Source organism: Mandrillus leucophaeus, unplaced genomic scaffold (genome assembly GCF_000951045.1).
Source record: "Mandrillus leucophaeus isolate KB7577 unplaced genomic scaffold, Mleu.le_1.0 Scaffold64, whole genome shotgun sequence".
In the NCBI taxonomy this organism is placed as follows: domain Eukaryota; kingdom Metazoa; phylum Chordata; class Mammalia; order Primates; family Cercopithecidae; genus Mandrillus; species Mandrillus leucophaeus.
In genome coordinates this window covers 1,828,271-1,855,750 of record NW_012106919.1, presented here as the reverse complement: position 1 = coordinate 1,855,750, position 27,480 = coordinate 1,828,271, and the positions used below count along the sequence as shown (strand labels likewise).

General features: G+C 38.2%; 1 protein-coding gene across 1 annotated transcript in view; it reads right to left on the bottom strand.

Annotated features, from left to right (window-relative positions):
- Nucleotides 1-27,480, bottom strand: part of CAPZA1 (capping protein (actin filament) muscle Z-line, alpha 1) — a 50,391-nt gene that overhangs the window by 15,470 nt on the left and 7,441 nt on the right. Inside the window, exons 2-5 of the mRNA XM_012000756.1 lie at nt 7,534-7,597; nt 5,335-5,386; nt 1,295-1,358; nt 297-503 (exon numbers count right to left, since the gene is read on the bottom strand). Coding sequence (XP_011856146.1) covers nt 297-503; nt 1,295-1,358; nt 5,335-5,386; nt 7,534-7,597 — 387 coding nt within the window. The remainder of the gene's footprint in view (nt 1-296; nt 504-1,294; nt 1,359-5,334; nt 5,387-7,533; nt 7,598-27,480) is intronic.

Genomic DNA, 27,480 nt, shown 5'->3' with positions numbered 1-27,480 from the left:
TGTTAGCCAGGATGGTCTCGATCTCCTGACCTCGTGATCTGCCTGTCTCGGCCTCCCAAAGTGCTGGGATTACAGGCTTGAGCCACTGCGCCCGGCGCATTGGGATTTTAAAAAGAACTTTTCCATATAAAAATTTCCATTTATTTATATCCCTTTCCAAAATGATTTAGGGAATAAAATGCAGAGGAGAAGAGAGCATGACTAAGAAGAAAGAAGGGATGTTTGGTAGGCCAAAGTCTCCAAAGGATAAGGTAAATATAAGAAAACACTCTTTGATAATGAAGCAGATACTTAACAGTACAGAAGCCGTTGGAATAATGGTCTTTCACATAGGCTCTTAAAGCACTGTCACAGGATTCTCTCCAAGACTTCAGACCTCCATCTACTTCTTCTGGCTGAGGGTCACTTGCTTCTTTCCGTAAGTGGTCAAATTTAAAGGAAATTTTGTTTCTTGGATCTAAAAATCTGCTATTACCCAGGTCACCGTGCTCTGTAATTAAGACCTTCCAAAGAATGATTAAACATATGAGTAACTTTGTAAAAAAGACAATTCTTACTGCCTTTTGTGAAACACATCAATAAAAATTCTGAGGCAGTTAACTTTTCATTTCGTCAGATTTCTCTTTCATAATTTTTCAACCAAGTCCCATATTATTAAGAATATTACATTTATGAATAAGTCAACTTTAAACTACAAAATATCCCCCATATTAATAATATACTTCATTTCTTGGTTTCTAATATATTATCTATATAGTTATTTTATACATAGCTGTGATAACTTTTATGTACACTTTTGTATTTTTTTCACAGATTTTTTCCAGAGTCATTATGAAACTTTAGGGCCATTACACTTAGCATTTATAATAGGTAATACATTCACATGGTTCAAAAATGAAAAAATACATAAAGTAAACTGTTTTCTCACCCCATTTTCCAACCACCAAAATCCTAAAGTAATAAATAAGTAGTCTAAATTTCAGGAGTGCCTGTGTTTTTCCATTAAATATGTCTGCTGTTACTCTTATCAAGGAGAATTAAAGACAGCTGGAAAACCTGTACGACTTAAATACTTCCATTTTCACTGTTCTTGTTAGAGGCTGCTCTCCTTTCTTGTCAAAGAAACTGCTAGTGTTATCAGAAAGAGGAAAAATATCATAACATGTAGAGTACGTACAAAAACTAAAAAAACTAAGACAAATTTACTCAGCACCTGGTTCAGACATTGCTTTGGTTTCTATTAATAGGATTTCTACTATCTCCCAGGCATAGCCTTCTAAAAGGCAATTATTACCTGATCTTCATATCCTTCTATCTTCACAGGCGTGAACTGATCCATGTTATACTGGGCAAATGCACTGTTTTTTTAAAAAGTTTTTTTTTTTTTTTTTTAAAAAAAAAAAAAGGAGGGAGAGAGAAAAGAATTATGTGTAAATAAACACAAAGGTGGTTCACAGAATAGTTAAAGGAAATGTGAAAACAGTACCCGGTACTTTTCCCCTTTCTCCCCAGACATCCAGTGTTAACATAATGCCTTCCAGCTTTCTGAAGGGACTCCTCTCCATGGAGATCTTGGAAGCTCCTTAAACTCTGAAATTACCTTTTCCTCTTTGCTGCTAAGCTCCAAAAGACCCTCTACTTAGACAATTCCAAAGTTGGTTTGTTTTGACATAGTCTCACTATGTTGCCAGGCTGGCCTCAAACACCCGGGCTCAAGAGATTTTCCCATCTGTTTCCTGAGTAGCTGGGACTACAGATGCGCACCACCACACTCAGCTAATTCCAAAGTTTGAAGCAATCTGATTATTGTGAACTGCCAACAATTTTAATCGTTTGTGCAGAAGCTTTCATTAATTCAAAAGAATTTTCCATTGATACACTATTTTGGAAATGATTTTTTTTTCCTCGGCTCTCAAAGTCACGAGAAACTATAATTAAATGTCAGAAGGCATCTGACATGCGAAGAAGGTGAAGTGAGAGTTGAGCATGAGTCAAGTATAAAAGCAGAGCCTCAGGCACAGAGAAGTTATTTTTAAAAGAGGAATGCATAAATAATCAAAGTACATGCCTAATATTACTGTTTATTTGTCCAAAGCTTGATTTTTGAAATTCTGCATTTTTAATGGCTAATACATTTTACAAAGCTAAAGCAAAAAACAAGATAAAAGAAAGATGGAAATAAGAGTTACACTTATATTCTTGAAAAGTATTGTCTTCTCACAGCATTCCCAATTTTAACCTATTAAAATAGACAGCTAGTATTTTTTTCCCATGTCAGACAGGTAATGTGCCAACATAACAAGGTTTGAGGGAGGCACATCTCACATGCATGTGAAAACTCAACCATCACACTTACGAACTACAAAAGGATGGAGACCACTAGTTTCAAGCAGAGTGTTAAACTTTCCCTAGGCTTTTCAAGATAAAGCAAAATAACAAAATGTCAACTTCTTCAAATATTTAAAGCTTTTTTTTTTTTTTTTTCAGATGCCAGGCTGGAGTGTAACGGCGTGATCTTGGTTCATTGCAATCTCCACTTCCCGGGTTCAAGCGATTCTCCTGCCTCAGCTGGATCATCTACTCAGCTAATCCTGAGTAGCTGGGATTACAGGCATGTGCCATCACGCCCGTCTAATTTCTGTATATTTAGTAGAGACAGGGTTTCTCCATGTTAGTCAGGCTGGTCTTGAACTCCCAACCTCAGGTGATCCGCCTGCCTCAGCCTCCCAAAGTGCTGGGATTACAGGAGTGAGCCACCGTGCCCAGCCTCTAAAGCTAATTTTCAATCCTATTTTGTTAAAAGTTATTACTGTCTATTTTGTTTATTTATTTATTTTTTTTTTGGGCAGGGGATGGAGTTTCACTGTTGCCCAGGCTAGAGTGCTGTGGTGCAATCTTGGCTCACTGCAACCACCACCTTTCAGATTCAAGTGATTCTCCTGCCTCAGCCTCAAAAGTTATTACTGTGTTTTACTTCTTAAAGCACTACATCCCCATGTAGCAAAATTAATCCCAAACATATTGGCTCTTCAGAAAGGATATAAATTATTCATAAAAAGTAGAATAAATATTAGTTTAAAAAAAAAAAACGAGTAGGAAGTAAATATTTTATTCTAGTATATGTCCTAAGACTATGGATTACAAACACTAACACGAAAATGTCCTTACCTTTAATTCCATCTCAAGTAAACAGGATCTCCATTTTATCAGCTGCCTAAGCCAAAAACTTGGGGTAATCTTTGATTCTTCTCTTTCTCTCACACTTCACATCCAGTCCATCAGTAAATCTTGTAGGCCCTACTTAAGTACATATTCAGAATCTGACTCCTTCCCACCACCCCCACTGCTACCACTCTAGTCCAACCACTACCATCTATCCCTGAACTATTCTAATAGTCTTGCAATTACTCATCTTACCTCAGCTTTTGCCCCTCTACACAGGAGCTAGTGATTATTCTAAAATGTAAGTCTCATTATGTTATTCTCTGCTCAAAACAATCTCACTATCTCTGTCAGAATGAAATTCACTCTTTAACGTAACTTACAACACCCTACTCATTCCAGAAGCTCTGGAATTATCTGGGGATGGTTCTGGTGGCCAGAAACAGGAGCAAATCCAGGGAAGATGGCAAATCTTAGCTACTTCAAGACCTTCATTTTATAAAGACTGAAGGCAATAATTATGATAATGATTATGAAAACATTAATTGAGCAGTTACTATGAGGACTATGGCCAAGGGACTGAAATGCTTTAATACAGAAATAAGACTGAATTTTTCTTCTCTATGGAAAATCAAATATTTGGGTCTTCTCTATGGAAAATCAAATATTTAAAATTCTCTTAACAAGAGGGTTCCCCAAGAACCTATAGTCTATAAGAACCAGAATATTTATAAATACAAAGCTTTAGTGTCAGTGCAATTAAAGCAAATGAAGTATCTGAACTACATACCAACTTCTCTTAATCTTAACCAAAAGGCGGAGAAGCTACATACCAGCTTCTCTTTGGTTCTAATTGGAAATAGGATAACAGGCTTTAGTTTGCAATCACACTTGGGTGATATTCAACATCCACCCCTTTCAGCTTATCAAGTGATGTACAGAGCAGATTTATTGTGGGTAGCTCTCAAGGATAAAACTGGGACCAGTATGGCAGGCAAACTGAAGAACTTGCCTTGTGAGATTGTGAATTCCTTATTACTAGAAGCATTCAGATTAGATAACTGTCTATTGACAGATGTTGATGAACTTCTTTCAGTGAAAGAAAGCAGAGAGGAGTTAAACTAGCAAATGATGAATGTCCTTTTGTATGGCAGATTCTATGAATCTAAGAGAAACCATCATTAGAGTATATCTGATGTGAGCCTAGCCTCCTTAAATCAATGTATAATTAGGGTATCATTCATGATGACAATTACAGTAAAGCTATGCAAATTCTGTTTGCAGAATCTAGCCCCAAAATGAGTTCCAAAAAAGCAGTATGGACAGGGCAGATTGTTTCCCAGGCAGCAGCTCTTATAACAGTTTTCTATGGCTAAAATCTAAACCAATTATATATCATACCCAATGACTTTATGATAATTATTTGTTGCTCTGCATCAACATGTCCTTGTTCTGTCTCCCCATCCCTACCCCACCTAGCCATTATCCAACTCTTTACAAAGGAACTCTGAGCCAGTTGGGTAGACAGCAACTGAAACAGAACTTTGTGTTGAAGAGTAGAGTAGTGATAAAGCCAGACAACAGCGAGCGTTGAAAGCTACAGCAAGTTTAGATTTTATTATAGAAGGTATCAAAAAAAAAAAAAAAAGAGGCACCATTGTAGTAGTTTTGAAGGCAAGGACACAATGGAAATATTTTAGAAAGATTAATTAGCTTCAGAGTGATAAAAAGTCAATGATTAGGTAACCTAATCATGCTTTTATCCTATGGTTAATTCTCACTATTAAGGCACTTTATTAATATTTGCTATTCTTAAACATTATCATTCCTCACTGGCAGATCATTCCTATGTATAGCTAGCTGTTTAAAAAAACTCAACATGAACTAGAACAACTGTAAAGGAAAACCTAACAGCTAACATTAAACTCTGCTTTAATGGGGCAAATGTGGGCAGAAATAAAAACTAGTTCATATATTATAGTAAGCTTTGAGGAAGTAAATAACAATTGGGGGAACATGTTTTTTCCAATTAAAAAAAACAACGAAAATTGCTAAACCCAACTGCTTTACTTTGAAGTATTTTAAACTTTGTTTTCAGGGTGCTAGTTCACTGTCAACATAGTTTATCCAATGTTAGAATAACATTCTAAGTGGATTTGGAAAGATACTTACTGTGCTGCCCCTTCCCTGAGGAGATTGTCATTATTAAGTAGTAGCCGAACATCTGAGGAAGAAAAATGTTACAATGTTCAGTGGAGGATAAATTTGAGAAATTTTAGCAGATTTCTAGATGCAATTTTTAAAATTCAGGCTTTGTAAGATTAGTCTTCAGGTGTACTATATGAGTAGAAATTCTAAACATGCAAATATAAAGATGCTAATGTTCACAGATTTGTGTACAATTATGTGTGCTATATAGTCTCAAGGAACTTCATAGCAAATGAGTAACATGGTTTATAGAAAGCCACAGTTAAAGAGTGCTAATTCTGTATTTAAATGAATCCTTTAATATGAGCATAGATTAAGAATTGCAGGCTCTTCTACAATATCATATCAAGAAAGCTAGGCACAATTCAGCCAGTGACAGTGAAATTCTTAAAACACATTTTTCATTGGAGAATCTAATGTGAGGTCTACAACCTTTTTAAAAAGCTGTGTGTCAGAAGTCTAGTCACTTTTTTTTTGGAGACGAAGTCTTGCTCTTGTCGTCCAGGCTGGAGTGCAATGGCGCAATCTCAGCTCACTCCAACCTCCACCTCCCCAGTTCAAGAGATTCTCCCGCCTCAGCCTCCTGAGTCGCTGGGATTACAGGCACCTGCCACCACGCTCAGCTAACTTTTGTATTTTTAGTAGAGACGGGACTTCATCATGTTGGTCAGGTTGGTCTTGAACTCCTGACCTAAGGCGATCTGCCCACCTCAGCCTCCCAAAGTGCTGGGATTCCAGGTGTCAGCCACCACACCTGGCCTGTTAGTCAAGAATTTATCTGAGCTAAAGTTCAAGAAGAATTTTCTACTGAAAATTGAAAATTTCGGCTGGGCGTGGTGGCTCACGCCTGTAATCCTAGCACTTTGGGAAGCTGAGGCGGGCGGATCACGAGGTCAAGAGATTGAGACCATTCTGGCCAACATGGTGAAACCCCATCTCTTCTAAAAATACAAAAAAATTAGTGGAGCGTGGGGGCGAGCACCTGTAGTTCCAGCTACTTGGGAGGCAAGGGTTCTAGTGAGCCGAGATCACGCCACTGCACTCCAGACTGGCGACAGAGCAAGACTCTGTCAAAATAATAATAATAATAAAAAGAAAAAGAAAATTTCAACAGGAAAATTTATTTAAAATGTTACTAAGAATTTAGTCAATGTAAAAGACTAGAAAAAGGCTGCATTTGTTTCCTTTGCTGTTGGTGCTCAAAAGCCACAAACGGTTTTATAAAAAATATCTTGATTTACTTCTGTTATATCTTATACTCCTTGAAGCAAATGTTTATGTTTCTCCCAGTTACTTTCCCCAATTTTAGCAATCAAGATTATTATTGACTGTTCTACCATCTGGACCAGGTACAGAGGAATATCATACAGTTACTCTCGAGTAGCTAACTTTCTAATATAAAATTAGAATCTCAAAATAAATGTTTGCTAAACTGAACCAAGATGTACAACAATTATTATTTTACTTAAGGAATCTTTAAGATGAACTTAATAACTTAAAATGGGATTATGGTTATTTCATCATGAAGTTTAAGATGCTCCATCACATTTTCCATCTTGTAAAATGTATTAAGACAGCAGAGAGTATGGAAAGTTGTAAATGTATTTAACTGTGGTTCTCTAACCTGCTGCGATTCAGAATCACCTGGTAAAGAACTTGATGAAATACAGATTAACCAGTTCCACCTCAGATCTAATGAATGCGAATCTTTGAGGGGAAGATAAAGCTGAATCTGCATATTTAACAAGCTCCCCAGATATAGTCAGTTCAGCCCCACTGTCCCAAAAAAGTGTTCCATAACATGTGACTTCCTAAGGCAAAGCACTAAAGAAAATTAAGCTATGATCTATAAGGAAAAAATAGAACTATGAAAATAATTTAATATTTTCTACATTTATTGATACTAATCTGCCTTAAAATCTTTTCTCACATAAGACAGGCATCCTAATTTATGGGTTAGGAGCTTTATTTTGACTCAGACCTGGGTTTGAATTCTTGCTTTGACATTTACTAACTGGAGGACCTTGGACAAGTTATTTTAATTTCTTCGAATCTTGATTTACTTAGCTATAGCTACAACAAGTCATAAGAATTAAAACAGATAGCAAGTACTCAATAAATAATAGTAATTAAGGAGGGATTAAAATACTAATCTTTACTCACCATTGAATACTTCATTAAATTCCCCTGGGGGTGCATGAGTGATGAATTTAGCAGCTATGCGTACCTAAAGAGAAACAAAATTTACATTTAGAATTATGAAGAGTAACATATAAAAGGAGAAACAATTAACAAAGTACAAAATTTTCATCACATCTCTTGAAAAAAATGTCCTGTTTAAACATTTACTGTTTAGCAGCCTTCAAATTTTCTTTTCATAAAGCACCCCAAAGCTGTTACTATCAATATAGGTACATTCTGATTTGGGAATATATGTGTTTTGATAAATCTGAATTTGTCTTTCAAAAACAGGATAATAGTTTTTGACCAAATACCTTACATTCACAAAAAGAGAAAGCTATGATCTAGATTATGAACATTTAAGCAAAACTAAATAAAATATTAGCAAATTATAGCATACCAATACCAATTCTCCCAATACAAGGATGGTTCAATATAATAAGTTACTGTAACTTACAAATTAACAGACCAAAACCATGTGATCATCTCAACTCATGCTGAAAAAAAAATTAACACCTACTCCAATATCATAAAAAACCAAAACTATTAGTTTTTGGTAGATATAAAATAAATGCCTTTAACTTAATAAAGGGCTATCTACCAAAATTTTACAAAAACCTTAATAATGAAACATAAGCAATGTCACTAACTTTATTAACTAATTAATTTATTTTGAGATAGGGTCTTGGTTGTTGTCCAGGCTGGAGTGCAGTGGCATGACCAAGGCTTACTGCAGCCTCAACCTCCTGGGCTCAAGCGATCTTCCTGCCTCAGCCTCCTGAGTAGCTGGGGCCACAGGCATGTGCCACCACACCTAATTTTGTAATTTTTATTTTTGTAGAGACAAGTCTCACCATGCCCAGGCTGGTCTCAAACTCCTAGGTTCAAGTGATCCTCTGGCCTCGGCCTTCCAAAGCGTTGGGGTTATAGGTGTGAGCCACTGTGCCTGCCCTAAGTCATCAACTTTAATACAAGACAAAGATGACTCCTATCACCTCTACTATTCACCACTGTATTAAAGGGCATAAGGAATGCTACGGAAAATATTTCTTCTGTTATTCAACCTAGTCTCTGTCCTCTGCCCCCTGTTGCCATTCTCCCTTTTTAGATATACTATTACAAATGGATGATAAAATGTTAGGTTCTAACCTGCTTATCTAATTGTTTTTCTCTAGATTTTATCTTTTTTGTCATTTTATGCTTTGTCTGGGGAAAATGCTTGACTCCAATCCACTAATATGCTCTTCATCTGTGCCCATTTTCCTGCTCAATTTTTTTTTTTTAAGAGACAGGGTCTCGCTATATCGCCCAGGTTGGAGTACAGTGGCGTGATCATAGCTCATTGCAGCCTCCAACTCCTGACCTCAGGAATCTTTCCAAATCAGCCTCCTGAGTAGCCGGGAGTACGGGCACTCGTCACCAGGCCCAGCATAACAATTATTTTGACTGTTCAATTTTTAATTTCTAAGATTTTTGGTAATTCCTTTTGTCATTTTTTTTTTGGGGGGGTACTGGCAAGTATGTAGAGCAAAGCAATTTCTTTTAGTGTGTATACAATCATCTGTATTAGGACATTAACTCCTTATTTAATTTTTTAGGTGTTTTTTCTCAGAGACAGGGTCTCACTTGGTTGCTCAGGCTAGAGTGCAGCAGTGTGATCACAGTTCACTGTAACCTTAAACTCCTGGGCTCAAGTGATCCTCCTGCCTCAAGTTCTCAAGTAGCTAAGACTACAGGTGTGCCTCACCATGCCTGGCTAATTTTTAAAAAATTTTAATTTCCTGCAGAGAGAGGGTCTCACTATGTTGCCCAGGCTGTTCTCAAACTCCTGGCCTCAAGTGATCCTCCCAACTCAGCCTCCCAAAGCACTGAAATTACAGGTGTGAGCCAGTGTGCCAGTATAACTACCCATTTTAAAGTCTTGTTCTATTGACTGTTTCCTAAAAATTTAGATCCTCTCTTCATTGACTTTGATTCTTCCCTTTCGTGGTACTGGTTTTCCATAAATGGTGCTCTGAATTTAATTTAGTTTGCCATTCTGTTTGCTGGTAGCTTGTCTCCAGTGACTACAGGGGAGGGAAAGAGTAGATTTGCTTCTGCTCATCAGGGTGTGTGAGCAGTTTATCTTCTGAGTGAGCCTAAGGTCCACAGGCTAGGTGGGACACTGCTGTGTGTCTATGGTCCCAGTGCTCATACTCAGCACTATATTCTGAGGACAAATGCTGTTTTTGTCTTCAGCTTAGCCCAAAGAGGAGAGAAGGGAGGAGCTAAGTGGTCCAACTAACTAGACAGCAATTCTCCAGTTAATCTACTCTAAGACTGTTCTGGGTCCCTTCCTTCTTGATTCTTAAACTGATGTAAGATCCTCCAGAATGGTTCCTATCTATCTGGCATTTGGCAATACCAATATATAGATATTTGGCAGTATCTATACATAGTAATAATGCTAGTAATGATAATAAATAGGGCTCACCACAAATGAGTCTCTCAGTATAGTTCTAACATACCATGAAAGAAAGGATGAAAATTCCCTAATATTTGATGTGATAACGAATATGAAGATGATTCAACTCCCTAATGTAGGGCAAAGAAGAACATGGTATATCTAACAATAAACTGAGCCTTATTTCTAGATAGGCATCCTCTGTTGACTTCTTTATTTCCTTCAAACAATTTTAAGTTATTAATGACCCCATCAAATTCAAACCATTCTTCAGCATAAAAAACAAAAAACAAAAAAAAAACCTTTCCAGAGTCTCTTGAAAATAAAGCTGGGGCCAGGTGTGGTGGCTCCTGACTGTAATCCCAGCACTTTGGGAGGCTGAGGTGGGTGGATCACTTGAGGTCAGGAGTTCAAGACCAGTCTGGACAACATGGCGAAACCCCATCTCTACCAAAAATACAAGAATTAGCTGGATGTGGTGGTGGGTGCCTGTAATCCCAGCTACTTGGGAAGCTGAGGCAGGAGAATCACCTGAACCCGGAAGGTGGAGGTTGTAGTGAACTAAGATTGTACTCCAGCCTGGGCAACTGTAGGAGACTCGGTCTTAAAAAAAAAAAAAAAAAAAAAAAGAAAGAAAGAAAGAAAAGAAAGAAAGCTGGGAGTGAGAAGAGAATTAGAAAAAAAACCTAGAAATTTGGGTTGGGTGCGGTAGTTCATGCCTGTAATCCCAGCAATTTGGGAGGCTGAGGCAGGCAGATCATTTGAGGTCAGGAGTTTGAGACTAACCTGGCCAACATGGTGAAACCCTGTTTCTACTAAAAATACAAAACTTAGCTGGCATGGTGGCGCACACCTGTAATCTCAGCTACCTGAGAGGTTGAGGCAGGAGAATCTCTTGAATCCAGGAGGCGGAGTTTGCAGTGAGCCGAGATCCTGCCACTGCACTCCAGCTTGGGCGACAGAGTGAGACTGTCTCAAAAAAGAAAATAAACAAAACAGAAATGCTTTACAACTTTAGTATCCCTAGGCTTATACAAATAATCTTACTGTAAGTTCACTCTTATTCTGAAAAGGACAAAGAAAAGCTGCTCTGTGATGAAACTGTTAGTCAAGAAAGGCCTAGTGATTGATGGAGCAAGGTAGAATGGAAAATTTGGGTTCCAATAACTGTCTCTGTTGGTCCATCAGCTAACTAGATTTGTGATCCTAGAAACATTACTGTTTTCGGTCCTGAGTTTTGTCATTATAACCCAGCTCCTCATAGAGTCACATTAGAAGATCTGCAAAATTTCTTTTAGCTGCAAAATCCTACAAAGTTTTTAAGACTTGGAGGACAAAAGTTGGTATGTGGACTACCTGGAAACAGGCATCAGGAATTTATGCCACAAAATACATGTTAGAATATTCTTAGGTACATAAAGTGTTAGAACCCTGACTTGACAGGGTAATTACAGATAGTATATTATTTTTTCTGGGATGAAAACTGGTGGAGGGGAAATGCTCCATAAGGCTCCTTATATTAACTGAGAAAAAACAATAAAAAGAGGGATTCTAATCAGGAAGAAATCCTGCTCAACTCATGAAAATTATGCTACATAGGACTAACCATTACAATATAGATTTATAACTATCTATATTTTCTTTGGCATGTACACTTAATCACATTTCTGTACTTCTCAACTGTTGGTATCAATCTCTTATTTAAAAAATCAGTAATCCTACTTTTAATAATAAACCTTTTTTTTTTTTTTTTTTGGTCTATTTGTGACAAATCGGTGGAGTGAGCTATGGTCTATCCCCCTTCTGTCAAGGTGCATTTCCCATAATCTTTACATAAGTATGAAACTCCTCAGTCAAGTGAAGTGTATGTAATCCAAAAAATAAGTACATACATATTCATACACTATCAAAAAAGTACCTTCCCTGAAAGGAAAAAGGAATAAAGCCACAGTCATATTTTACATACTACTTATATAACATAATATTTGAATGTATAATAAAATTACCAAACTGAAAATTAAAGATATTAATATTCCTGAAGTCCCAATCAAATTTTCAGAAGTTACAAAATCTGATGGAATTGGTACAACTGAAAGAACAGCAGTTTGTTTGGATAGAAGATGAACTGATACTGCATATAAAAAAGTAATAATTCACCCATTCAGCAAACTAGGAAGAGAAGTATCAATAAATAAAGACTGAAGACTAGATAAGACATTGTCACTATCCTCAAGGACCTGACACCTAAATAGTAATGTAGCAAGCAGGTATTAAATGCAGACTGAGGCACAAAGGAAGATGCAATCAACTCTGTATACCTACATTAAAAAGGGGGTGGTCGGCCAGGCGTGGTGGCTCACGCCTATAATCCCAGCACTTTGGGAGGCCGAGGTGGGCGGATCACGAGGTCAGGAGTTCAAGACCGGCCTGGCCAAGATGGTGAAATCCCATCTCTACTAAAAAAAAATACAAAAATTAGCCAGGCACAGTGGCAGGCAACTGTAATCACAGCTACTCGGGAGGCTGAGGCAGGAGAATTGCTTGAACCCAGGTAGTGGAGGTCGTAGTGAGCCAAGATTGTGCCACTGCACTCCAGCCTGGGCGATAAGACTGAGATTCTGTCTCAGAAAAAAAAAAAGAAAGAAAGAAAGAAAGAGAAAGAGAGAAAGAGAGAAAGAGAGAAAAAAAAAAAAAAAAAAAAAAAGGAAGTCTTCAAAGGTAGTGATGTTTGAGATGGATTGGAGGATGGGTAGTTAAGACCAGGGAGGGCATTCCAAGTAGAGGAAACAATATACACAAACTAAGACAATATGTCATAACAAACTGAATGTAGGCATTTAAACGACTTGCAAAATGTAAAACAATGTTACTTGTCACACTAATTCCTTTTCTGTTTTGGAAAATAAAGTTTGTTTTTTTTTTTTTTAAACAACAAATAACTATGTTTAATGTAATAGGTTTATTATTTTAAAACAAGTTATTTTAAAAATCAGTTTTAGTATTTTTTTTGGGACAGAGTCTCAGTCTGTCACCCAGGCTGGAGTACGGTAGCACAATCTCAGCTCACTGCAACCTCCACCTCCCAGGTTCAAGCGATTCTCTGGCCTCAGCCTCTTGAGTAGCTGGGATTACAGGCACGTGCCATATCGTCTGGCCAATTTTTATGTTTTTAGTAGAGACGGGGTTTCACTATGTTGGCTAGGCTCGTCTTGAACTGATCTCAAATGATCCACCTGCCTCACCTCCCAAAGTGCTGGGACTACAGGTGTGAGCCACTGCGCCAGGCACCTCAGTTTTAATATCTAATGTAACAGATATAAGTCACATAAATAAAAATTCAGTTTTTAAGTATGTAAAGGGGTCCTGACAATAAAAAAAGTTTGAGAAGTGCTCCATTTGTTGACATGGGTTTATAATATGCTGTTTATATATGTTTATAACGTGTTGTTGAATGAAGAGGGCCTTTACTCCTTTTCTGGTCTTTTAGAGATTATATATATTTACACCTACATATAGCTACTAAATTTTAACTAGGACTATCTCTAGTACAAAATAATTTTTTTTCTTTTTTTTTTTTGGCTTTCCTCTGTGTTCAAAAAGTTATATAATATGTTACTAGTATGATAAAGCAAATTAAATTTTTTTTAATAAAAAAGGAGCATGTCAACATCCATCATCCTTTAATTTTTTTTTTTTTTTTTTTAAAGATGAAAAGGGAAATAAAGAAAGGTAAAGGCTACTGAGTGACGTGAAAACTGAAAGAACCAAGTCAAGGAAGCCAAACGACTGAGGTGAGGATGTCCAAATCCTAAAGGCAGTAAAGAAGGCTTTTTAAAGTTAGTACTTGACCAAGACCTTTGACTTCACTTAATATCCCGATAGTACCTCATGCTTAAAAAATTGATTAATTGGTTAAACAAGGGGATTATATGAAAGATGAAGGTTAACTAAAAGCTCACTTCCATTTTCTAAGTTAAAAAGCAGGGTGAGGAAAGAAAATCTAGTAGTATTATTTGAATCCAGGTTCAAGTGCTGAAAAAACTTAATATTCCCTGTTTACCTGAGAATACCAAGAACAGGAGAAATATCCAATCAGAGGAACCAAAACATCTCCCATTTTTTAAATGAAAGTGAGGAAATTTGAAAGTATATGCAATGGCAAGGGTGAAATACTTAATGAGTGGTTAAAAAGAATGTAGTTATCATTAGATGTCAACATGGGATCCTAAAACACATTGTCATGGCAAGGAATCCTATGTTATTTCCTGACAGTTACTGAAATGGTGGATGGTTATTAGATACTTGATAGTTTCTGAAGTGTTGATTTTTTCACTATTTGAACACAATACCACAAAAATACCTTGACGTAGCAGTAAACATAATACATATAATTATATTAAAATTATATAATATATAATTATATATTATATAAAATTATTCTATCTATATCTATATCTGGAGTTTCGTGCTGTCGCCCAGGCTGGAGTGCAGTAGTATGATCTCGGCTCACTGCAACCTCTGCCTCCTGGGTTCAAGCGATTCTCCTGCCTCAGCCTCCTGAGTAGCTGGGATTACAGGCACGTGCTACCACACCTGGCTAATGTTTGTATTTTTAGTAGGGATGGGGTTTCACCATGTTGGCTAGGCTGGTCTCGAACTCCTGACCTCAGATGATCCACCTGCTTCAGCCTCCCAAAGTGCTGGGATTACAGATGCGAGCCACTGTGCCCGGCCCAATATATTTACATACTCATTATAAAATCTAAAGTCTGGGCTGGGTGCGGTGGCTCACACCTTTAAACCCAGCACTTTGGGAGGCCAAGGTGGGTGGATCACCTGAGGTCAGGAGTTTGAGACCAACCTGGCCAACATGGTGAAACCCCGTCTCTACTAAAAATATAAAAACTAGCCAGGCGTAGTGGTGGGTGCCTGTAATCCCAGCTACTCGGGAGGCTGAGGCAGGAGAACTGCTTGAACCCAGGAGACGGAGGTTGCAGTGAGCCAACACGGTGCCACTGCACTCCAGCCTTGGTGACAGAGTGAGACTCTGTCTCAAAAAAAAAAAACAAAAACAAAAAACAAAATCTAAAGTCTGTTCCACGGCTCCTCCTTCCCTAATTCCTCCAACTCCTACCACTTAGCTCCTAGACTTACAGCTACACTCATGCCTCAGGGCATATTTCTTGTTCCTTTGGCCAGAAATGCTCTTTTGGATGATTCACTCCGATCTTTATCCAGTCTCTGTTCAAATGTTACCTGCCAAATAAATTACCCTTCCCTAACTCCCATATATAAAGTAGCTATTGTACCCTTTCAACCTTCACAATTCTAGCCCCTTTACTGCTTTATTTTTCTTCAAGGAATTTGCCACCACTGAACATATACTTACATGTTTACTGTCCAACATCCCCCAAAGAAGTCCAAGATCATAGAGCAAGAGTCAGTAAACTGCTAATGTAAAGGGCAGATGGGCTTTGTGAGTCACAGTTTCTGTCCCAACTGTTAAGCATGATTGTGTTCCAATAAAACTTTATTTTGTACCCTGAAATTGTATTTCATGTAATTTTCACATCATTAAATATGATTATTCTTTTTTTGTTTGTTTTCAACCATTCCAAAAGCATTAGTTTATAGATCCTATAAAAACAGGCAGTGGGCCCAGCACAGCAGCTCACACCCGTAATACCAACACTTTAGGAGGCCAAAGCAGGAGGATTGCCTGAGCTCAGAGACCCAGCCTAGGCAACATAGTAAGATCTTATTTCTATTAAAAATAACAAAAAAATTTAGCCGGGCATGGTGGCACATGCCTGTAGTCCAAGCTACTCAGGAGGCTGAGGCAGGAGGATCACTTGAGCCTGGGAGGTCAAGGCTGCAGTGAGTGAGCTATGATTGTGCCACTGTACTCCAGCCTCAGCAATAGAGCAAAAGCCTGTCTCAATAAACAACAAAACAAAACAAAAACAGATGGTGGACTAGATTTGGCCCACTGGCCATAGTTTGTCAACCCCTGACATAGAACAAAAGAACTTGTTGTGTTTGTTCACTGCAGTATACCCAGGACTGAGACCTAGAACATGCTAGGAATGTGAACGAATGAATACTATTTTATTGTTTATAAAACTCTTACATAATCTGTTTCTTTTATTGATCTTTAAAACAGCTTGTTAAAGCAGGCAGGGGAGAGACTATTATCCCCATTTATAAATCAAGAAATAGGTTCAGGGAGTATAAGTGCCTTGTCTAAGACTGCATGCTTATAATAAATGGGTGGAGCGGGAATTATAACTTAGACATTCAACTATACCATGCAGTATTAAAAGGAAGTAAAAGTCTGGAGGATTACCTTTAGTGTGTCACATGAATTTGGCGTTGTCCTTTTAGACTATTTTAACCAAGAATTGAGTCAAAGCTATGCTTTTGAAAGATGCGGTTGTCACAAAGTTGAGAGGAATAGATAAAATGATAAATAATAAGTTTAAAAGTTAACATTTTATCCAACTTCAAAACTGGGTCAAAGCTAAGATGAAATTAATAGCGCAAAAAGGGAGAGGGAAATGACTAAGCAGTTAGTGATTGAAAAAATATCTTTGCTACAATACAGATGAGGGCTGACATTTTCATTAACAGTGATTTAGTCAATCATTCTCAAAGGTGGGAGAGGGAAAGAAAAAAGGCAGTTACCTCCCATAAAGGGGAGGTATGCCAGCTCCCCTAACTTGAGAATCACTAATATGAAGGTTTTAGTTGAACAAAAACTGAACTTAAACTGAGCTTAAAAAAAAAAACCTTTAAAAAACTGTTCCTATTTCATAAAGTAATAGTTTCACTACACACTGTATTCATCAGATAGTATCTACACTAAAGGGTAGATCCCGACCTCATGTTCTGCCTGCTTCGGTCTCCCAAAGTGCTGGGATTACAGGCGAGCCACTACGCCCGGCCATCACTAGCTTTTAAAATTATTTCCTTGGGCTGGGTACGGTGGCTCACATCTATAATCCCAGCACTTTAGAGGATGGGGCAGGTCAGGAGTTCGAGACCAGCCTGGCTAACAAGTGGAAACCCTGTCTCTACTAAAAATGCAAAAATTAGCTGGGCGTTGTAATCCCAGCTACTCCGTCTCAAAAAAAAAAAGTCCTTGACAATCACATACAAAAGAACTTCAAGTTAGTTAAATATTTAACAACTGCAACTCTTTGTGGGCACTGGTGGATAATTCTAGATAGAAAAGGGAGAATTCTTTCGCTAGATAATATCCACATTCCACTTATTAGCAAAGGCCTGGTCAGTTTATACCACCCCAGTTTTGTATACTTTAGGAGCCAAATCTTTGCCAACATGTCTCCCTGGTGTCAACAAAAACCTTTACCTCCTTCATCAGTCTACTGAATGTATTAAAGACTTCACTTCTTGGCCTTGACTCATACTCTCCTTGGAAGTTGTGCCTTTCTGTCCATCTTGGTCTGTCTAAATCCTTCCCATCTTTTTAAGGTTGGGTTCTTCCAACCCAACATTAAAAAGTGTTCAAAGTATATTTGAATGCTTAGCATAGCACCTAAAATACAACTGCTATTGACAATTAATTCTATAGATACTAGTCTGCCTCCAAAGACTCAAGCTTTTTTGGGAGGGAAACTGCCTTGCTTTCCTCTTCTATACATTACAGGATCTAGCAAATTAAATTACATATAGCAGGCAATGAGTAAATGTTTACAAAATCCCTTCTGAATAAAAAGATGTAAAGGAAATGTTCTCAGTTTTAAAGATTATTATGAGGTACTACGGCCAAATGGAAAGATATAGGCTCTGGATTGGACAGACCTGGTTTTGAATTTCAGTCACTTAAAAATCTCTTTGAACCACATCCTCTCCCTAAAGTGGGATAGTATGTACTCCTTAAAAATTGTTGTGAATTGTTACAGCTCTTTTAGAATTTGTGTAGCAGGTTTTCTGGTTTTCACCGGAAACCAACTTACCCATATTAAATTTTAAAAAATTGTTGTGAAGATTAAATGAGATAATATATGGTCAAATCTTTAGCAGAATACTTAAAATATAACAGGAGAGGCTCAATAAATGTCAGCTACTGTTAACTGGTCACAGCAGGGTAACTGTTACTTTACAAACTGAGCAAACCCTTCAAATTACTATCAAATTACTACTTCGAAGAAAATAATCTTCTTTTTCTAGAAATCCTTTGGGTCCTAGCCACTTTATATTCTCTATCATTACCGTTATAATAATCCCCACCAATAACTACAAACAGTAGCAACTTTTTATTGACCAAAAAAGCTTTATGAAAATGTCCGTTCCAATTTCCCTTTAAAGTAATAACACATATTTCAAAGTTTTTAAACTTTTCCAAATAGGGTATACTTAAAGAAAGTATAATAGTAGTAAATTGTGCCTCTGTAAATATTTACTGTACTTATTTTTACTCTAACCCATTCAAGAGTTCAAGAATAAATATTCAAGAATATTCAAAGTATTCAAGAATAAATAGTTGCATTTATTTTCCTGAAAGAGATATATACAGGACGTTATTCTTATCCTGGTAAGCTCTGCTTGCATAGAATTCAATGCTATTTCCTAAGGGAGTTTTTCCCATTTGAAGATCTTTCGGATGTTGCATCAAACTGAAAAGCTTCTGTATGGCAAAGGAGAAAATTAACAGTATAAGGAGACAACTAAGTGATTGGGAGGAAATACTTGCAAACCATACATCTGATAAAGGGCTAATACCGAAAATATGTAAGGAACTCAAAACAACTCAATAGCAAAAAAACAAATAACCCAATTTTAAAATGGGCAAAGGGTCTGAAGAGACATTTCTCAAAGAGATACAAATGGGCAACTGATATATGAAAAAATGTTCAACATCTCTAATCAGGGAAATGCAAATTAAAACCACAATGAGATATCACCCCATGCCTGTTAGAATGGCTATTATCAAAAAGACAAATGATAACAAGTCTTGGGCCAGGATAAGGAGAAAAAGGAACCCTTCTGTTGGTGGGAATGTAAATTAGTGTAGCCATTTTGGAAAATACTAATAGCATGGAAATTCCACAATATACCAAAATTACCATATGATTCAGAAATTCACTTCTGGATAGATAGCCAAAGGAACTGAAATTGGTATGTCAGAGAGATATCTGCACCCCCATGTTCATTTCAGTAATGGTCACAATAATCAAGATACAAAAGTAACCTAAGTATCAATCAACTCAACAGATGAATGGATAAAGAAAATGTGTTATATACACACAATGGAATACTATACAGCCTTTAAAAAGAAGGTAATTCTGTCTTTCGCAACAACAAGGATGGACCTGAAAGATATTATGCTAAGTGAAATAAGCCAGACACAGAAAGATGAATACTTCATGATCTCACTACAAGATATGTGGAATCTAAAAAAGCCTATCTCAGAGAAACAGAGAATAGAATGGTGGTTACCAGAGGCTGAGGGGTCAGGGAAGGGATGGGGAAAGGAAAGACATCAAAGATAGCAATCAGAGGGTACAAAGTTACAGTGAGACTGGAAGAATAAGTTCTAGTGCTCTACTGCACTGCATGGTGACCACAGTTAGTAATAACGATAATGATAATGATACAATACTGGTTTCACTAAATAAAAGTTACTGTTATCTGTGTTTCTTAAAATTCCAAATAAGCTAAATATTATTTTCCCAGTTTAGACCGGGAGATAACATAGAATGCACTTAGACATAAAATTGTAGATGTATATAGTTTATTTTATCATTATCAAGCAAGAGGTTAAGACTTGAAAAGCATAAAGATATGTCTTAAATCAGGATCAACATTATAAAAAATAGATGCTGGCACTTCCAAATAATTTGCCTCACATTCACTCTTTCAAAAGTCATTTTAATAGTCTTTAGAAATTGTTTTCTCTATTAGTAGCCAATTTTGAGTTTTATTAGACACAAGTAGGTAGTGAAGTCAGGCAAGTTAGTTTTAAGTACAGCAATTTCACTTTAAAACATTCTACAAACTCTAGGGAATAACTGCTTTTCTGGTATGTCTTAAACACTTCACTATTTACTAAAGCAATTATGTACATCTCACATACACATGGAGTGGCAAACTTTAGGCTTCTCTCTAAGGCCTCTTTTGATCTAGGATTTGACACCCCACCCCGCCTCCGTGCCCACATCCCCGTCTTTGGTCTGTCTAGCCCAGTTTTAGCAAGAATCTGCCCACCCTTGATATCTGATCAAGTTCTTCATCCCCTACATTTGATGTATAAGTCTTTGAACTGCCTTCAGCATGAATCCCCCTACCCTCATGGTCTCCTCTTAATAATTTTCTCCCCAACTCTGCTTATCGGCTATAAGTAAATACCCAGCTGTCTTTAATGTATTAGGAGTTGAGCCTGATTTTTCTCCCCTACTGTAATAGCCTTTTTTTTTTTTTTGGTTTGTTGTTGAGATGGAGTCTTGCTCTGTCACCCAGGACGGAATGCAGTGGCGTGATCTCGGCTCACTGCAACCTCCAACTCCTGGGTTCAAGCAATTCTCCTGCCTCAGCCTCCCAAATAGCTGGGATTATTACACCACACCCTGCTAATTTTTGTATTTTTAGTACAGATGGGGTTTCACCATGTTGGCCAGGCTGGTCTCAAACTCCTGACCTCTGGTGATCCGCTCACCTTGACTTCCCAAAGTGCTGGGATTACAGGCATGAGCCACCACACCTGGCCATAATAGTTCTGAACAGTCTTCTTTACTGTTTTAGCACGCATTAGAATGACTTTTACTTTAACTGGGAGTCATTGTATTTCATATCACTCAGTAGTGTTTAAAACTGACATATTTAAGCATAACATTTACAACATACAGAAGAGAAAATTAAAATGAGTGAAAACATCCCATAAGCAACTTGTTTAGGAGCTTAAATGTGCTTAAAAAAAAATACCCACAAGGTTAAAAAATTAGGAAAAAGCCTCTTTGAACCTATTCTGGTCCACAGGTTGCCCAAGAATAAATAAAATAAAAGAAATTAGGGAAAAATGACCACCCCAAGTATCTTGAGATTCATGTGTTAGTGAGCAATGATGCAGATGTCAAGTTCGAAAGGGTAAAGTTCGGCAGTTAGAACCCATGCTAGATGGAAAAAGCAGCAGTGGGAAACAAGAACGATTTTGCCTTTAAGATCTGGTATGTATCTGGCATGTTACAGCATTCTAATTTAAAGTATATCTTTTTACCAATCATTTTTTTTTCTCAAAATCACTGGAAGTCAGATACAGTTTCACATGCCAGCTTTACTGCTAAATTGCTTGGGTCTTAGTTTCTTCATTTGTGATTATAAAACCTACTCATATCTAGGACTGTTTTAAGAACCCATGAGGTAACATGAGACAGACTCCCATACAGCAGATACTTAATTTTTTTCCCTAAGCAAATACCTAGACATCACTGAACTCTGAGTTATGTTGTCTTCTAAAAAGTTCAGCTCTTTGTGTTTAACAATTTGTTCACTCACTCAAAACAAACCACAAAACAATTCATTTGGTCTCAGGCACTGAGGTGAATACTAAAGATAAAGACAAAGAGTAGGGCTGTCAAAGAAGTAAGCCAACAAATTATCTTTTGCCTTAAATCAGTGGTTCCGGGCTTTGGCTACACATTAGAATCTCCTGGGAAGATTTAAATATACTGATATATGGGTTCTGCCTGCAGAAGTTCTGATGTAATAGGCTGGGGTAGGGCTTGGGCATCAGTTTAAAAGCTTCCTCAGGTGATTCTAACATGCTGTCAGGGTTGACAGCCACTACCTTAAGCTAATATAAAGTGCAAACCATCCTGGTAGATACAAACAACATAAGACGAACATAACATACAGTAAGCACCTTAGCTTTCCAATCTCTGTATACTTTACCACTGTTAACAAAACAATTTATACAAGTCATAGCCCTCAGTAAAGATGTGCCCAACATTTAAAAATAACTATAATTCAGGCTAGGCACAGTGAGCTCATGCCTGTAATCCCAGCACTTTGGGAGGCCAAGGTAGGAGGATCACTTGAGCCCAGGAGTTTGAGACCGGCGTAGGCACACAATGACGTCTCGTCTCAAAAAATAAAAAATCCAGTCGGATGCGGTGGCTCACGTCTGTAATCCCAGCACTTTGGGAGGCCGAGGCAGGTGTATCATGAGGTCAGAAGTTCAAGGTCAGCCTGGCCAAGATGGTGAAACCCTGTCTCTACTAAAAATGCAACAAATCAGTCAGGTGCGGTGGTAGGCACTTGTAATCTCAGCTACTCGGGAAGCTGAGACAGGAGAATCGCTTGAATCCAGGGGGCAGAGGTTGCAGTGAGCCGAGATGGCGCCACTGCACTCCAGCCTGGGCAACAGAGGGAGACTCTGTCTCTAAAAAAATAAAAATAAATACAAATAAAAAATTAAAAAATTAAAAATAATTAGCCAGGGCCGAGTGCAGTGGCTCATGCCTATAATCCCAGGAGTTTGAGACCAGTCTGGGCAATATAGTGAGACTGTCTCTGCAAAAAAAATTTAAAAATTAGTTGCGTGCTTGCAGTCCCAGCTACTCAGGAGGCAGGCTGAGGTGGGAGAATCACTTGAGCCCAGGAGGCAGAGGTTGCAGCAAGCCAAAATCCCACCACTGAACTCCAGTCTTGGTGACAGAGTGAGACCCTGTCCCAAAAATAAAATAAAAAATTAAAAACAACTCTAAGTCACAGCAGCAAAACTGCCAAAGCAGTAGTACAGATAACATAAGGCACAGAACTTAAGAGTAAGTAGTTGGATATTGAGCTGGGTTGGTGAAAGACAACTATAAAGAAAAGGAGAAGCTGGGCTCTGAAAAGTACTTTAGGTAGGGTGGAAGGGAGGAAAGGGAGGGCACTATGAGTGAAGGAAGAAGAAGAACAAAAAAGGTAGTGGGAAAACACTCTCTTGTTTGGTGAACAGAAGATTTGGAGATAATAAAAGAGAAGGATGAAGTAAGATAAGTCAGATAGCAGTAATGATGGTAATATCAAATCTGGTTTTATTCTGTACATCATAGGCAATGGTCACTTGCTAAAGCTTTCTGAGGACAAAGCTCCATTAATAAAAAACTATCAGTAATACAGAAGTACTGCAGTCCTCAATATGGTCTCACAAAACTTGGAAATCAGACTGCCCTATGAGAGTTAACAATGAAATCAAGACAGATGCTATCCAAGCCAAGAGTTATGCATTCAACAAATATCAGAAGACCCACTATGTTTTAGGCAATGGTGACTCACTAGCATACTGTCCTCATGGAGTTTACATTCCAGTGGGTAAAGACAACAGCAAAGATTAAATAAGTAAAATACGAGCTAGCAAGTGATAAATGCTATGGAGGAAAAACAAGGCAAAGAAAAGGGACATGAAATGTTAGGATTTGGAACTGGACAGAACAACCAGAGAAAGCTTCACTAAGGAGGTGACTTCTGGTTAAGTATCTGAAGTGAGGGATACAGAAGGAAGAGAACTTCAGAGAAAAGAATGCAAAGATTCTTCAGTGAGAATATGTGATTGGAACAAAGACCAGAAGAAGAACATGTAGAAGATAAAGTCAGAGATAAATGGCAAAGAGGTAACATCCCAGAACATAGGGACTTAGAAGAAGATGGGAAGCCACTGGAGGGCTTTGAGCAGAAAAGTGGCATGTTCTGACCTACATTGTAACCAGATCACTCTGGATGCTTCATTGAGAACAGACTGCTGGGGAGGAGCAACAGGGACACCAGAAAAAATAGTATTTTAATAATCTAGAGGTCACAATGGCTTCTTCCAGAGTGGTTAGAATAAGGGTGTGGGAAGAAATAGTCAAATTCTGGGTTTATTTTAAAGACAGAGCCTACAGGATTTGCCAGTGGACTACATGTGGATTGTGAGAGAAATAGTAGTCAAAGATAACATTAATGTTTTTGACCTGAGCAACTAAAGAATGGAAGTGTCATTAACTAAGGGGAGCAGACTGTAGAAGCTGCAGCATGCAAAATTTTGACACATAACCAGTCCTGAAAAACTCTCCTGCTAGTAATGTGACAACAAATGAACTTATCTAGAGGAAAAATGTCCACTGCTGTTATACAAAGACCTGACTTGGTTTTGGTGTTGGGTACATATGCCTATTATGAAAGAAAATGCCATCAGTAGTCTGGACTATCAAGTTAACTTCCTTTGTTCTAATTCTATGTTCCGTTAAAACATTCTAACTTGATTTCCCATGTTCCTGACCTATCTGAAAAAAAGGACTTAGTTCCTTCTATATGTATTAAATTGTTATTCCAGTTTTATACATTAGTTTCATAAGCCTCGCTAAAATGAGTTTATCCCTGAGAGAGACTTGGGTTTAGCATCCTGATCAATCAAGCTTCTGAGCTAAATAAGCAGAGGACTAAGATTTGAACCACAGTAAGTTCGCTAAGATAATGATTCTCAAGTATTCCAATAATTATTGGGAGGCTTATTACAAATAATTCCTGACCACTGGTTCCAAAAAATTCTGATTCGGTATACCTAGGATGGAACTCAGAAATCTGTTTTTGAAGGAAACACAGATTCTGCCGTAGGCAAGGATGTTCTAAGATACTGTCATACTGTAAAGTTTCTCCTTGGCCTCATTACGGGCGGGGACTTTAATGATCTTTAAATTTCTAGAGCCATGTTTTTCAACATGCATTTAATAACACGGCATAAATACTAGAATTCTTCATGGTATACTTAAGTTCAAAGAGCACTAAGCAACTTTTTTTTTTTTTTTGAGACAGAGTTTTGCTCTTGTTGCCCAGGCTGGAGTGCAATGGCACGATCTCGGCTCACTGCAAAAGCTATTCTCCTGCCTCAGCCTACTGAGTAGCTGGGATTACAGGCATGTGCCATCACGCCGGGCTAATTTTGTATTTTTAGCAGAGACGGGGGTTTCTCCATGTTGGTCAGGTTGGTCTTGAACTCCTGGTCTCAAGTGATCTGTCCGCCTCAGCCTCCCAAAGTGCTGGGATTACAGGCGTGAGCCACCACACCTGGCCCTTCCTTTTTTTCTTTTTTGAGTCAGCGTCTGGCACTGTCGCCCAGCCAAGGATGGAGTGCAATGGCCTGATCTCAGCTCAATGCAACCTCCTCATCTCAGGTTCAAGTGATTCTCCCAAGTAGCTGGGACTACAGGCGTGTGCCACCATGCCAGGCTAATTTTTGTATTTTCTGTAGAGATGGGGTTTCACTATATTGCTCAGGCTGGTCTTGAACTCCTGGGTTCAAGCAATGGACCTGCCTCGGCCTCCCAAAGTGCTGGGATTACAAGTGTGAACCACCGCACTTGGCCATTCAGCAACAATTATAATGCAGTCAGGACCAGAGAACACCAATGTTTCAGTGTCTATACAGGCATCCAGGTTACTACATGATTAACTTGATTGCTGTTGAGGACTATGTCATTATTTCATCAAAACTGCTTACTATCTTACTATCTACTAAAAGGAATCAAAACGGGTAAGAGCATAGGCTCTGACAGTAGACAACAGCATTGTATCCACACTGCCATTTACTAGTTCTGGACACCTGGTCATATATTTTAACCTCAAATGTGCCTGTGTCTCAGTTTACTCTACTATAAAATGGGCGTAAGTATCTGTCCTATAACGATGTTGTGAGATAAATACATAGTTAATATATAAAGTAGTTAGCACAAAATAAGCACTTAAATGTTATCCAGATGTAAAACAAAGAATCCACAAGGTAAAGTTCTCTCACCACCTTCCTTTGGTACAGTCTGCCATTATGCTGTTTTCCTGTTTAAACAGTATGTTATACCATGGCCTACACTCAACAGAGTTCGATCAGTGTTCCATTTCACCGACACTGCCTTAACAATCTGTATGTGAAGTTGTACCAAAGATAAATTTTACACACTGCTCAAAATTTCATAATACATTATAGCTGTGAAGAATTTATGATAAACCAGGAAGGATGTAGAAAGAAAGGAGAGGCCTGAGGCAGAGAGATAATTAAACATGTTGTTAAAAATAATTCAAGCATAAAAAAAGGTCCTGAATGAAAATAATGGTACAAGGAATGTTGACAGGTTAGAGATATTATTAAGTGAAAAGTGTGTTTGTATATGCATAGAATTAGAAAAGATACAAGAGGAATTGGTAATATTGGCTACTTGTCAGGGAAACTGGGTGGGTGGAAGACAGGGGCAGGAGAGGACTTTTTACTCATGCCCTTTCCCATCATTTTAATTTTTTTTTTTGGAAGAGCCAGGGATCTCACTATGTTGCTCAGGCTAGTCTCAAACTTCTGGGCTCAAGAGATCGTCCCGGCTTAGCCTCCCAAAGTATTGTGATTACAGGTGTGACCCACCACACAGAGCAAATTTCAATTTTAAGCCTGTTATTATAGTTCCTATATACCTACAATTTTTAAATTAATGGAAATGGCTTTCAGGACAAGGGTCACCATGGCAGCCACCTTGGCTAGGCTTGGGCTCTCATCTGTCAAGCAGGTTCAGGTTCAATTCCACCCCTTTGAGAAGTGGAGTTGATGAGGACCTTCCTCTAGGTGATGAGTAACTAGAAGGTCCACTCCACCAATCTCAACTGCTCAGATACTGTGGACATGAGGTGGACATGCAGCACGATGACTCTGAGCCCTGTGTGGACATGCTGTTCAGAGATGCTGTGTGGACCTCGCCTCATCTCACCACTCTGGAAATGCTCACTGCCTTTGCCTCCCACATTGTGGCCAGTGATGTGGCAAGGAGCCAAGAACGTGCTGGTACTGGGCAATGACAGTGCCAAAAAGACCAACAAGCTGATTTCAGACTGGACTAGAACACTTATCTAAAAAGAGCTTTACTTAATTCAAATCACTATCTGGAGGGCTACAGAGGAAGGCCCTCTAAATGCTCGGCAAGACCAAGATATCATAATTAGGAAGCTTTCTTATGGGAATGGGAGACTGAAAGCCCTGTGACCACAATGTTTCTGGGTCAAGGCAAGATTAGGGGGGTGTCTGGATGAACCTGAATTTATTTTACTTTCTTATGTCAATCACTGCTTACCCCTTCCAGTATGACTTCTCCCACTGCTCACTCGAGGTACCTCTCACTCTTATTTACCAAATCCAGTTGGAAAGAATACTGTCAGAGTGAGTGCTGTTTTCTCTGTCCTCATCTTTCTATCTCAGTAGCATCTGTCACTCTTAATTCATTCATGCCTTGGAAACTTTTTCTCTCTTCGGTCCTTTTTCTTTAAAACACACACCAGGTGTGTGTTTTAATCTGCTCACTAAAGGAGAGTACTTCCAGCTGGTGAAGGAAATACTTTCATTAGGGGCTTTGCAAGGCTCCAGTTTATACATACACACCATCATTTTGGTAACCATAAGGCTTTGCAGTTTATGGGATCTATTAGGAAGATGCTCCTAGAGGGGTCAAATGTTCCCAGCAGTGGCACAGCAG